Genomic DNA, 13599 nt, shown 5'->3' on the forward strand with positions numbered 1-13599 from the left:
TGTACCTAGGCCATTTATTTTGCACCCAGACCGTTATTAATTTTATAGAGGGCAACATTGAGGGAACGTTGATTTCTAACCAAACATTAAGCCTCGTGTTCCAGCGCACTGATAACAATAATTTATCACTAAGCGCTCGTAATAAATTTAATTTTATTACGTATCGGCCCATTTCGGCTAAGTGTTTTCCCGGGCCAGGGCCGCTATTGACCTCCGCAGTACGAAGTCATCAAAATAAACCTTCCAAATATTCGGATACATACACTATTTTTGTGTAGTTTTGGTTCCACTATTTTTTAATATAATTTTTTCATAAGACCAATTTTAATTTTAAAGCAATAGGCAGAGTAATTTTAAAAGCATTATTAATTGCTAACTGCTAATACAAAACTTGATAGTATCAAACGATTTAGGACCATAATCTACTGTCAGGTATTATTTTTGCTGCAAAATAGCATCTATTACAACCGACTAAGATGGTACAGTGCCACATTTATCTTGATGAGCTTATACCGCACCTAGTACCTTAAGAAATACGGTGAATTTCCACCGAGCATATTAATTTCAGCCCATCCAATTCAATACGACTTCACTCTTGTTCATTATTACCTTATGACACGCTTGTACAATGGGTTGAATAATAACAATACATATCTCCATAATTTGAAACTGTTACTGTACCTGCTACTTCTGAGCGAATTGTAATTTTATTTCATGCATAATACGATTTAATGTCCGTATTCTAAGCTAGGCAGGTCATTTGTCTAAGGACGGAAGACCCGGTGCGATTCCAGAGTAATTTATATTTAAAGAGGCATTACTTTATTCCACAGCTCGCGCCTCATATTTCCTCCGAAGACAAATGCTGTCGTTTCCCTCTGTGTTTGCCTCCATAATATTAAACGGATAAAGGAGTGTGGAGACGCCCCGCGTTTCGGCTTCGTCCTTCGCTTTGAATTAACCGCGAAAAGTTACAATGCCTTTATTTGCGGACGACTGCCACACGACAGAGCCTGATGTTAACTTTTTAACGCGCTATGGAAATGATGTTCAAATTGTTTGATGGGGTTTGTCGGATTTCGTTCTTTTGTACTACTGCCATGAAATTCTCGAAGAATCACAGAATAGAGAATATACGAGTAAAAGATGAATAAAGAATATACTGCGGATCGCTATAACAAACAAACAAACATTCGTATCAATGTCGATTTGATTCACAGAAATATAAAATCTACCAGTTTGGCAAGCTCTAACCAATCCATGTCAGTCCAACGTCCATATAACTAAATGAAACATCAAACAAAAGAGAGGCAAAGTAATTTTGCACAGTAAAATTAAATCAAAACACGATTCCCAATACCAAAACGATTTCTATTCCCGTCTCTGACCGATGTTTTATTGAAAAAGGAACATGAACGAACTTTACGGTATCTTGATGACTGAACCAAAACAATTCAAAGATTAATTTACAATTCCGAGAAAGTAAAGTACCTAAGTAAGTTGCCCGAAGTTTAAGTGACAATTCTTTGTTCTTATTTGGGTGTGCGTAAAGCTGAAATTTGCGTGGGAACGCACAGCTAACCACAGGCCCCAACAGTGAACAGACAGATAAATAAATTATAGTGCTCAGAGCGGACAGGCCACGGCATAGTTTTAAATTAAATATGAGAACGGATAACAGTGCTAGACGTGGAGCACTTTACGAATGAAAAACAACAGGATGTTCCGCTTTTTGAAGTACCATTATTGTATTTCTGTTTGTGGCGAAACATATCTACTTATGCCCCCATTATATGACATGGTTACTTGACCACTAGAGCTAATTTCATATATCCAGCCGGTTTTATTGGCCTGGATGGGGTAAGTATGTCGTGTGACCACAAATTTTGTAATAATGTACCTACTTTCACAGATTTCTAATAAATACGTTTCGGCAAAAAAAATATCAATCCTCTCGAAAAGTTTTCTCAATAACAAATGTAACGCACCAATAGTACCAAAATTGAGATATACGAGTAAAATAGGTCCTAGAAATATCACAAATCGCAAGCCCATCTTTATTCGATAGAAGATTTTTAAAAGGGATCTTAGTATCGAAAATCAAATAAAATTTCGTAACTATTTAAGATCACTTTCATTTCTTAACGTATACCAAGAGGAGGATACAAATAAAGCATTCGATAATTTTCACGAAATTTTGTGCTTACTTTATAATTTATGCTTTCCGAAAGTAAAACTGAAGCAAAGCAACAGACCTCTTAAGCAAAAGTGGATAACTAAAGGCCTCAGGATATCTACCAAGAGGAAACGATTGCTACGCTTTGCATCTTATAATAGAAATGCTGACAAAACTGACAAGCAATTGTACTTAAGATATTCCAAAATACTAAAAAAATGCATATACAAGGCACAGAAAAACTTGAATGACAAAATTTTAATTGGTAGCCAAAACAAATGTAAAGCCTCATGGAAAATTATAAAAAGTGAAACAGAAGCCCACCCAATAAGACATGGTATACCTAAAATAAATAATAACGGCATTACAATAACAAGTACACCAAAAATAGCTGAACTATTCAATGACTACTATATAGGCTTATGTAACAACAAATATAACTATGACAAGGAAATTAGAAAAAAAATACAACTTGACATTAATCCAATCACCAATTCGATGTTTTTAGAACCCTTAAGTAATGAAGAAACCTCTAGAATTATTCAATCGTTAAAAAAATCCAATGCATGTGGATATGATGAAATCTCCACAAAAATCCTACAATACTGTAAATACGAAATAACCCCTATACTAACCTATCTAATAAACCTTTCCTTTGAAACAGGACAGTTTCCTGATATACTGAAGCGTTCTATAGTTAAACCTATATACAAAAAAGGTGCTTTAAACTTTACATGCCACGTGGATAATTTATGTAAAAGAATAAACAGATTTGTTTACGTCCTTCGAAGACTAACAGGAATCACTTCACTGAGTGTATCATTAAGTGCTTATTACGGCTATGTAGCCTCCATTATAAATTACGGGCTTATAATCTGGGGTAACAGCACAGATATACAGAGGGTATTTATAGCTCAGAAAAAATGTGTGCGAGCTTTATGCTGTAAAGGGCCATATGAACCGTGTAAGCCATTATTCATCAAACTGGGCATACTTACTGTACCTGGAATGTATATATTAGAAATCTTTAAGTTTGTAAGACAACATCCAGAACTGTTCCAAACCGCGGCTGAAGTGTACCCCAGAAACACAAGGTCTTCAGATAGGCTAGCTCTTTCCTTTTGCCCAAGAACTTCACTTATTAAGAAAAATTGTTACTGCATGTGTGTTGAGGTGTATAACAAAATTCCTGATGTATATAAAAATGGCCCTACAAAATTGATGTTGAAAAAGCTTCGGGAATGGCTGACTACTGTTTGTTTCTACAGTGTTCGGGAATTCCTTACCCGTAAATTTGCATGTTAAAATATTTTAACAGAATAGAGTCCTTAATACATGTAACATCAACAATAACCTGTACTTACCTATTCTTGCAAATAAATATCTTTATCTTTATCTTTATCTTTATCTTTAAGAAGAATGCCTCATAAAATATTTACCTAAACACTGAACAAAACAATCGTGCGTTGTAATTTAATATAGCAACCATCACAAGCAATTTTCATGACAATGTGTGGAAATTCGAGAGCGTGTATTTTCTATTGCCTGCCGACTAACACATTGTCCCCAAGTAAATGTTTTCCCCGAAACAGTCACTCGACACCGCAAGTTTTCTCGAAGAAGATAGAAATATAAGTAACTTGTAACAAGATAGTACCTACCTAGGTATGGGGTGTAATTTTGTTTGTCAGACTTGTTGACGTTTATGAGCATCTGACACTACGATCACTATCGGCGGACAGAGAAATCAAGTGGCAGTGGGCGGGGCTCGTAGAGATGATAGCCGTTGGGGCAGAATAGTTCTCGAGTGGCGACCACGGGCCTGAAGACGTATACGACGATAGCGTGGACAAGCCCCTCACTAGGTCTGGTGAAGTTCGTGAGGAGAGCCTGGATGCGGGCGGCGCAGGACCGGTCGCTATGGTTTTTTTTTCCTTTGTCCAGCAGTGGAGGTTATTTGGCTGAAACGAACGAAAGTAATAATAATAAAGATAATCTTTGCAAAAGTCAAACCTTATCAAGGCTATATGCACAATCAAACTTAGTTATAGAGGTCTCTAAGCTCATCAAGTAATTGCATTAGTGGCTGGCATTGCACCCGGGCGCGTCGATAACACGCTTTGGCTAACGACTGACGGCACAATGTAGCACTTTAATCAATCAATCACATTTGTACAGCGAAAGGATTTATTTTGACGCAGCAGCACATCAGGCTATAGATTTTGGCTGCCAAATCACAGCTATGTGATGAGCTTGATGTACCGTCGTCCGTTCAAAGACAGAGGCTGGGTTTTTCGTAAAACAGGCCTTTGTTTTGTATATTTGATTTGATGTTAATTAAGTAAATAAGCCAACACAACCTAAGAAATTGAAATATATTAGACCTCGTTCGTTATGCCAGTTATACATTTAAATCTATAGATGGCCACACAATCAAAGTGACTACATACAAACTCAGTACTTATAGGATATAAACAATTTAACGTCCATTTTATAGAATGATGAATAAAGCCATTCAGAACTCAGCTACTCTAAAAAAAACTCTCACAGGTTTTATCACCACCATAATTTAAAAACTTTCCTCAAACATTTTTCCGTTCGTTGTATTTCTAACAGGTAATCAAAAAGAGAATTCGTCAAGATTCTCATAAAATATTACAGAGCCTCCCCATTGATAACGGCGCTCAAAATGTCGTTAATCATTCAACTATTGTACACGGTAAATAATAAGCAAATGCAGCACACTAAAGCAGCGACGGACAATACAAGTGTCCCTTAAAGTTTGATTAATGAACACTCAATAACACTTATCTTTTCAAAGAAAAATCTTTTTAGAACGCGCAGGCGATGATTATTTATTTTTATATCCACGGAAAATTTTGCGGTAAATCGCTTCAATGGATGACAAGCTGACAATGCCCGCCGTTATTTCTTTATTTACGGCTGCATATAATAATATCCCTTGTTTTTACAAAAGATAACGCTCTGAAATTATTATCTAAAAAAACTCAACGTTATTATGGAAATCATTTCAATTTTTATCGATATTTATAGAATAGCTAAGTGCCTATTAAAAAAATAGTACTGGTTCCGTTTGTCTTGAATCTGAAGTGGAATAATTAGGTAATATTGTAAAAATAATAATAATTCAAGATGGGATTCTGCAAACACTTTGTGATTTAATTTCTTTTATAACCTGGCCTGCTTTTAGCACAATATCTCTTGATAAATCACAGCTCACGTTCTCATTTTACGAGCCCGACACCTGGACACCAATAACATCGTACCTCACAACAGGTTATAAAAGAACGAACTCAAAACAAATTGCTGGGAAAATTATTACCAAAGTTTTAGTCGAGATATCGTACTCATAAATTAACTCTGAGACGAGATGCAGCAGAAATACGTCATTCACAAGATTGGACATAAGAAAATATTTTATTTCACGAACAATATTCCCATCCCAAAGAATACACTACGTACCTACCATGTGTTTAAGACTCACACTTTCAAAAGAAGATTACTTACGTATGTGTAAAAGTAGGCTGGTTTAAGACATGGCGCCGTTTTCCCTAAAGGAATTACAGTTCCTTGGGTGTTAGTGTCATTAGAACGAAACTGACAAGTTAAATGGGCCGACAACCAAGATTCAACTGCTGACCTTTGTAATTAAGTGACCCTTAATACGCCATGTAAGCTAATTGAGACTTTAAACCCGCGATTTTAACCTCAATAAATTCCTATGAGCTATAAAATGGGCCTTCATTTTGTTTGTAGATTACAAAATAATACCGCTACTTTAGTTCTTAAAGGGTTAACCCCCCCCCCCCCCGTATTCATAAAATTAAAACAATTATAACACCATTTTAGTTTAAATGTTGTTTTGTTGTCTCTACCTATTCTTCGTAACGGAATTAATATTGAACAGAAAGTTAAGGACCAAAACAATGTTCTACTGAGTAAAAAGTAAAGGTAGTTAATTAAGGCAGCACATTATTGGGTTTGCATAAACCACGCTCGCTTTTCTGCAAAAGTCGATTGTCTCTAGGTAATATAATTTTATTGAACGCGACGCGCCTCTCGGTCCAGCTCTTCATTTTCTCGCTCCTCCAGATAACTATGAATTACGGCTCTTTGTTGTTATTTGACGTCTTTACATAAATTGAAAAACTTCCCCGGGGATCTCACGCCGACTCGCTGAAACGAAACGACAGTGAATAATCGAGAAAAATATCCCCTCACTACTGTACACCTGCAAAAGATAAATTCTTAATTTGGCAGGTTATACCACTCGGCCTTTGATTTGCTGGCTCGAGCAGGACACTTTTATGGCCTTATTATTTTTATGGTACAAATATATTACGGCAATCTTAAAATTTACTGTGCGTTGTTATGTTTTAAGACTTATTGCGACACTTTGTGGCTTCGTTCTTAAACGGAGCGCAATTAAAAACGTTAGATGTTTCCCTTTGTGAAGAATATTACTGAAAAATACAATTGGTTGGTGTTGGAAGCCTGTTTCAATGTCGATACTTAAATACAATTGGAATGAAAGTTAAAAGCTTTTTTCTCGGTCAAAAGCTGATATTTTGTATTCAGCGAGGAAATACAGCTGGTATTGTCGCATCGTCGGGACCCGGAGACACTTTTATTTGGAATACTCTTTCGATTATTTTCGTTACTTTTTGATTGTAAAATGAATCAAATGTAGGTATTGTATCATTTCCAAGTTCTTATAATAGTAAATTTTATAAATAAATAATAAATAAATCTTTATTTTACTCACACAAAAAATCGAACAGAATTACATAGTGAATGTATAAGATACGTTTGATGTTTATTCTTGTGTGAGTCTGACTCTGATGCCTATGCTAGGTATTTAGTATACCTGTATTACAGGTCATCAGGCTCCCACCACCTCAGGTCACTAAGTATCTTCTATGTGCCATAATCAGCTTTCATTTTTTACTTTAATATTAACTTACTCGTATCAGAACATATATGTAGAAGAACTGATAGTTTGGCGTGGTTAAATATTGCATTAAATTTTGAATTAACCATTAAATATCAAAACATCAGCTATGATTACACTATACGCGGTTAACAAAACACACACGATTTATTAGGCCTGAAAAGTTATCTATGTAAGGTTTATGCAATTTTTGAGTTGCCTAACCGTGCTCTTTTGTTCGTAAATGAATATCGGCTGACCTAAATTTATCTTCTGTCTCAGACCACTGGACCGCGAATACACACAGAACGTCAGAAATATTTTAGATTAGATTTCGCGATAAATAAACTTTTTTACAACTCAACCATGTTTAGGTTGAAGAAAAACTGAACTAAAAATTAAATAATAAAAATATATTCAAAATTAATGTTTTTTGCAAAAACCTATTTAAAATTCTTGTGTTTTTCTTTTTTTAAAACTTCACAAGAAACTTTGTTGGTCACTTGCAATAAATGGCAAATTAAACAACGTCGTGGCATATGGGTCTAATGGCGCTTTAACATTGGACTAGAACGTAACTCATAGTCAGCAAATCGTAACTACTTGTCGCCATTTTTAAGCAATATGTCCCCGCTATGATAGTTTGAAACATAATGGCTTTACGGGGGATCGTGGCCGAGCTTAATTGTTCGTAGTTAGTGTGTGGTGACCCTTTTAATTCTGGATGCTAAAAGCAATTTACACTTTACATAGACACCGTGTGATTTTGTTTTAAGTATATTGAAAAAAATGTTGCACACGAGCTCACTCACAGAAAATAAACGGTTTTGATTTCTGATTGACCATTGAAATAGTGATGTTAGTAGTAATATAAGTACAATAAAGGTAACAGTCAGAATAGTTTGTGTACTTTTAGCACAGAATAATAATAAGTGCTAACCTAACTTTGACCGTTACTATAATAAACGATAACCGGTGTTTTTTGTATGGAGTTTGACAGATATTTGACGTTTGTTATTGTTAATGTAAGATGGTGCAATTCAGCCTTAAAAATAAATAGCACAAAATATGGAAAATATCACACGCGTGTATTTATTGTACCTACCTACATGACGCTACCATTCCACGTGGAAACAGGTCACCCAGTTTTAATTACATCATTCAGCGTACGCGCGGATGATCAGCCTGCATTCAAGTCAACAATCACGGCTAATTAGCATGATTAACTGGCTCGTTACTACTTGTAGCCAACTTAAACATATATTATACAACCTTAAATTATAAGGAAAATGTGCAAAATAGTATTACTAATTCTACACATCAAATAATTCTGGCAATAACTTCTGTTTCGTGTAATAAAACTTATATTTACCCCAACAATGACACAAAATAGAGCTAAATTGAACGAAAAACTAACAAACTCTGTTCTCACAAAATATATTTTTGGAATTCTACACGTAAATAATATCTTTAAGGATGTATCATCTACGAAGCCAAAAAGTACCGTTGATAAATCTTCAAGTATTCTAAACGTCTTTTAGTCCAGTCAATAAAGCATTATAGATGGAAAACTGTAGAACACAATTTCTGACTTCAGGACTTTATTTAGACTAGTTAGGAGGTGAACATAGCGAAAGTGCCGTAACCCTTAGCCCTTGAGCCGGCGGGGAGAGGGGAGTTTAAAGGTGCCACTTTTCGGTTTTTCGCTTAATCCTCGAAAACTATGCGTCCTAGTGACATGACTACTATGAACCAAAAAAAGCATATTCAATTTGCTATAGGTGAGATAGTCAAGTTTTTCTATAAATTGTATAGTTTTCGCGGCATCTGCTCTAGAAGGTCTGTAATATTGGAAATTTTATTTTTGTCTTACATGTTTCCATCAGAAGAAAATCGACTAAATCAACATTGAGCTAATATTCTAGACATGCGGGAGCATGTTAAGCCTAGTTCCAGGGAGGGGACTGCACCGTGCGTATATTTAGACGAACCAATTGGAGCCACTTTTGACTCCTCATCACTCAAAAAGTACTGTGCATTAACACTTCAAATTTGGCTCATGTGTTGAGACTTGCAAGATAAACATCAGCTTCAAATTTCATAAATATACCTCAAACTGTTCTTTAGGTATTGACGTCTAAAAATCTACATGACTGACCAAACTATACAAGATATAGAAAAACTTGACGGTCTCGCCTGTAGCAAATTGAATAAGCTTTTTTTGGTTCATAGTAGTCATGTCACTAGGACGCATAGTTTCCGAGGATTAAGCGAAAAACCGAAAAGTGGTACCTTTAAACCCCCCTCTCCCCGCCGGCTCAAGGGCTAAGGGCGGGGACTTTTGCTATGTTCACCACCTAACTAGGCTAAATAAAGTCCCGAGGTCAGAAATTGTGTTCCACGGATTTCTCTCTACACCGTCGTTAAGGCATTCATTGACTGGACTATTTGCCATCCTTCAATGTCATGAAGTAGTTATGTGAGTGTTATGTGAGTTTTGCGCCTGCACATTGCTACGGTTTCGTAGTGCTACGTAGCTACGGATCTTCAAAGTTGCTACGAACAGTACGAACTTGCTTATCGTAGTCGTAGCGTTCGTAGTAGGGCATGCAAAAACCGAGCGGTTTGGAAAAACCGGTTTTTTCGGTTTTTATTTTTAAAAACCGAACTAAACCGGTTTTTTCGGGTTTTTCGGGTTTTTCGGGTCGACTGTTTGTAAGTAAATAAAAATGCTGCAAATTATAATAAAAATCATTTTATTTCTTTTATATTCTAGTTTGACAAGATGAAGTTACATGTTCTGAACATAATATTGTGAGATCAATTGAATAGTTTAATTAAAAATCAAATATAAAGAGATCAACAATAGGATACTTCGCTCATTAGCAAAGCAAAACCTTTGGTCAGGACTTCTTGGCGGGAATCTGAAGCGTCATGTTAGCGGTTTTGTTTTATTTCCTCAAATTCGTGTGTGGGCGACTATTAATGTGTAATAATGGTGGATTATTAACCATTGAGTGTTCGTGAACGTCCATGGGTGTGGGCAAGTGAAGCAAAACAGTGCATCGTGATTCTTCTGGTTCTCTCAAGTTGTCCATAGGAGGTCTCAGTAAAGCACCACAACTTTACTGAGACTCAAAGGGTGGGAAAGGGTATCATCTATCATCCTTCATTATATCATTACTTGATCTCATTTTGTAACTCGTATCACTTATATACTGGAAAATGGCACAAATCAAGTCGACCTCGACGTGTATTGCCAACATCATCAAAAAAGAAGAAGAAAATTTGGTCATAGTTATGCTTATTTAAATAATATGTAAGTTGACACTGACAGAGACTAGCAAAGCAAAAATAATGGCGGCAATGGTCAAATACAAAGCGCGTTCCATTTTGCGCCCGCGCGCTTATAGCTTTAGCTAGAAGATACATGGTACTTTAGTTCAATACCATAGCCATAGACTATACTCTACTCATTCACATTGCATTCATCATCATTCATCATCATTTCAGCCATAGGACGTCCACTGCTGAACATAGGCCTCCCCCAATGCTTTCCATGTTGATCGATTGGCAGCGGTCTGCGTCCAGCGCTTCCCTGCTACCTTTACGATGTCGTCGGTCCACCTTGTAGGTGGACGTCCCACGCTGCGTTTTCCGGTACGCGGCCTCCATTCCAGAACCTTTCTGCCCCATCGGCCGTCAGTTCTGCGTACTATGTGCCCTGCCCATTGCCACTTCAGCTTGCTAATCCGTCGGGCTATGTCAGCGACTTTGGTTCGTTTACGGATCTCCTCATTTCTGATTCGATCTCGCAAAGAAACACCAAGCATAGCCCTCTCCATAGCACGCTGTGCAACTTTGAGCTTCTGTATAAGGCCTATAGTGAGAGGCCACGTTTCCGAGCCATAAGTTATCACTGGTAACACACATTGGTTATACACTCTAGTCTTCAGGCATTGAGGTATTTTGGACGAAAAGATGTTGCGTAGTTTCCCGAACGCTGCCCAGCCGAGTTGGATTCGACGATTGACCTCCTTCTCGAAATTGGACCTACCTAGCTGGATCGTTTGTCCGAGGTAGACATACTTGTCGACAATCTCGAGAATTGAGCTCCCAACTGAAACTGGGTAGGGCGTAACATGGACATTCGACATAAGCTTCGTTTTGTCCATGTTCATCCTCAGGCCTACCTGTTGGGAAACTCGATTAAGGTCTTCGAGCATTGTGCCAAGATCTTCCAACGATTCTGCCATGACTACAATATCGTCGGCAAACCGAAGGTGAGTGATGTACTCGCCATTAATGTTTATGCCGAATCCTTTCCATTCCAGGAGTTTGAAAGCGTCTTCCAATGCAGCGGTGAACAGTTTCGGAGATATAACATCTCCCTGCCTAACGCCTCGCTGCAGTGGAATCGCCCCCGTGCTCTGCTCCTGTACTCGGACCGACATGGTGGCGTTTTTGTACAAGCACTTCAGCACCTCGATATACCGATAGTCAATACGGCACCGCTGGAGAGATTGTAACACTGCAAGTTATACTCCTCAGTCTTCTGTATAACCTGCCGCAGCGTATGGATGTGGTCTATGGTACTATAACCTTTTCGGAATCCGGCTTGTTCGGGAGGCTGGAAGTCATCGAACCTACGCGCGAGACGGTTCGTGATGACTCTCGAAAACAGTTTGTAGACATGACTCAGAAGCGAGATGGGTCTGTAATTCTTCAGCAAGGTCTTATCACCTTTCTTGAAGAAGAGCACCACCACGCTTCTGTTCCATGCCTCTGGCGTAGTTCCCTGGAGTAAGACGGAGTTAAAGAGTCTCTGAAGGACTTTCAGTATCGGTGTTCCACCCGCATTCAGAAGCTCCGATGTTATTCCGTCATCACCCGGTGCCTTGTTGTTCTTTAGCTGTTTGAGAGCCATCCTAATCTCGTATAGGCTGATGTCCGGGATATCTTCGGTATAGTGTCGAGTTAGCTTAGCTCTTGGATCTGAAGTTGAGCTATCAACGGGTTTGGTGACCGAGGTATATAGCTGTCCATAAAACCTCTCGATCTCACCCAGAACCTCGGCTTTTGTTGACGTTACACTACCGTCCGCCGTCGTTAGCTTCGTCAGCTGGCTTTGCCCAATAGAGTTGTCTCTTGCGAACACTTTGGAGCCTTGGTACCGCTTCCACATTGCATTACAATAATTGTTTTTATTGATATGACTAAAGAAGCGTGTTCTTGTATGAGTTATTAAATTATCTAAAATCGTAGAAGAAAAACCGAAAAAACCGAAAAACCCGGATTTATAACTGACAAAAACCGAGTTCCAAAATGTGTCGGTTATCCGGTTTTTTCGGTTATCCGGTTAACCGGTTTGCATGCCCTAGTTCGTAGCAATGCGCTGTAGCAATAGGCACTATACATATTTATGTATGTCGATTGGTTAACATATTTTTTTGTTATAAAATAACCCGCCAGTTTAGTGTTTCGGAGATTCATTTTATACATAAAATCGCATTCTAAAATTGTAGTGAAAATAGAGAAAACAAACTCTTATTGCATAATAGAGTACTTACATGTCCAGGTAAAGAAGAAAGTCATCTAGAATAATATTAAGTTAAAGATGGAAAAAAACATAATGTTTTTAAACATAAAACGAAAGGTATTTTCTTTTGGAAACCTACACCGAGTCACAGCACTGAAAATGCATCACAAGACCGAAAAACGTGGTCACGATCGCTCCGCTAAAACAACGAAATACTTTTTGCGGCGTCAAAGAGATTGTGGAACAAAAGCCAGAGTTCGTTACGTCTCAGATGTGGCGTCTGCTCACGGTAGGGTTACCAGACCTCATATCAAGGACCGACATTTATTTTTGCAAATAGGCTTATAAAAAGCACTTTTACACGTGCCAGTGCATTACCACTGCTTTGGGACAATAAATGGGCCAGTGCTGAGATGCAGCGCAAGAAAATCAGTCACTATTGTAAAATCAAAGAAGATCTATTATCCACAAAGATAACACGAAAGATGAAGATGGATGAAATTATTTTTCCTTTACACTAGTTTTTATAAAAGCTATACAACTCGTAACTAGACATAAACAAACATCCTTCGACTTGAATCAGAATTACAAATTGCAGCTATTTGAACGTAAATTCAGTAAAACACACTACACTTTGATTTTGGACAAAAGCCATTATGTAGGTGTACTATACGAGACCTAGAAGAAATATCCTATTTTTACCAGACGTTTGGCAACCCTAAGGGAAACACGGCGCCACATCCGCGTTTGTTACAAAAAATACCCAGCATTTATATGTTTAAAAAAAATCTTGCACTTCTCAAGTATGCATGCTTTGACTCCGTAGTTTTTAAGAACGGTTGCCTTGGTTCCTTTAATATTATACCCATTTCTTTTCCTTATGACTTTTACTTAAATAATGAGCATGAGCTTTTGCTGACAGGGCTATTGATA

The 13599-nt window shown here is 37.6% G+C and overlaps 1 protein-coding gene across 1 annotated transcript in view; it reads right to left on the reverse strand.

The window, feature by feature from the left end:
* cbc (protein CLP1 homolog) overlaps positions 1 to 12312 on the reverse strand; it is a 32378-nt gene extending 20066 nt beyond the window's left edge. Inside the window, exon 1 of the mRNA XM_028312884.1 lies at positions 12220 to 12312. Coding sequence (XP_028168685.1) covers positions 12220 to 12312 — 93 coding nt within the window. The remainder of the gene's footprint in view (positions 1 to 12219) is intronic.
* Between the last annotated feature and the right edge of the window lie 1287 nt (positions 12313 to 13599).

Source organism: Ostrinia furnacalis, unplaced genomic scaffold (genome assembly GCF_004193835.3).
Source record: "Ostrinia furnacalis isolate ACB-3 unplaced genomic scaffold, ASM419383v2 OfSCF4122, whole genome shotgun sequence".
NCBI classification, from domain to species: domain Eukaryota; kingdom Metazoa; phylum Arthropoda; class Insecta; order Lepidoptera; family Crambidae; genus Ostrinia; species Ostrinia furnacalis.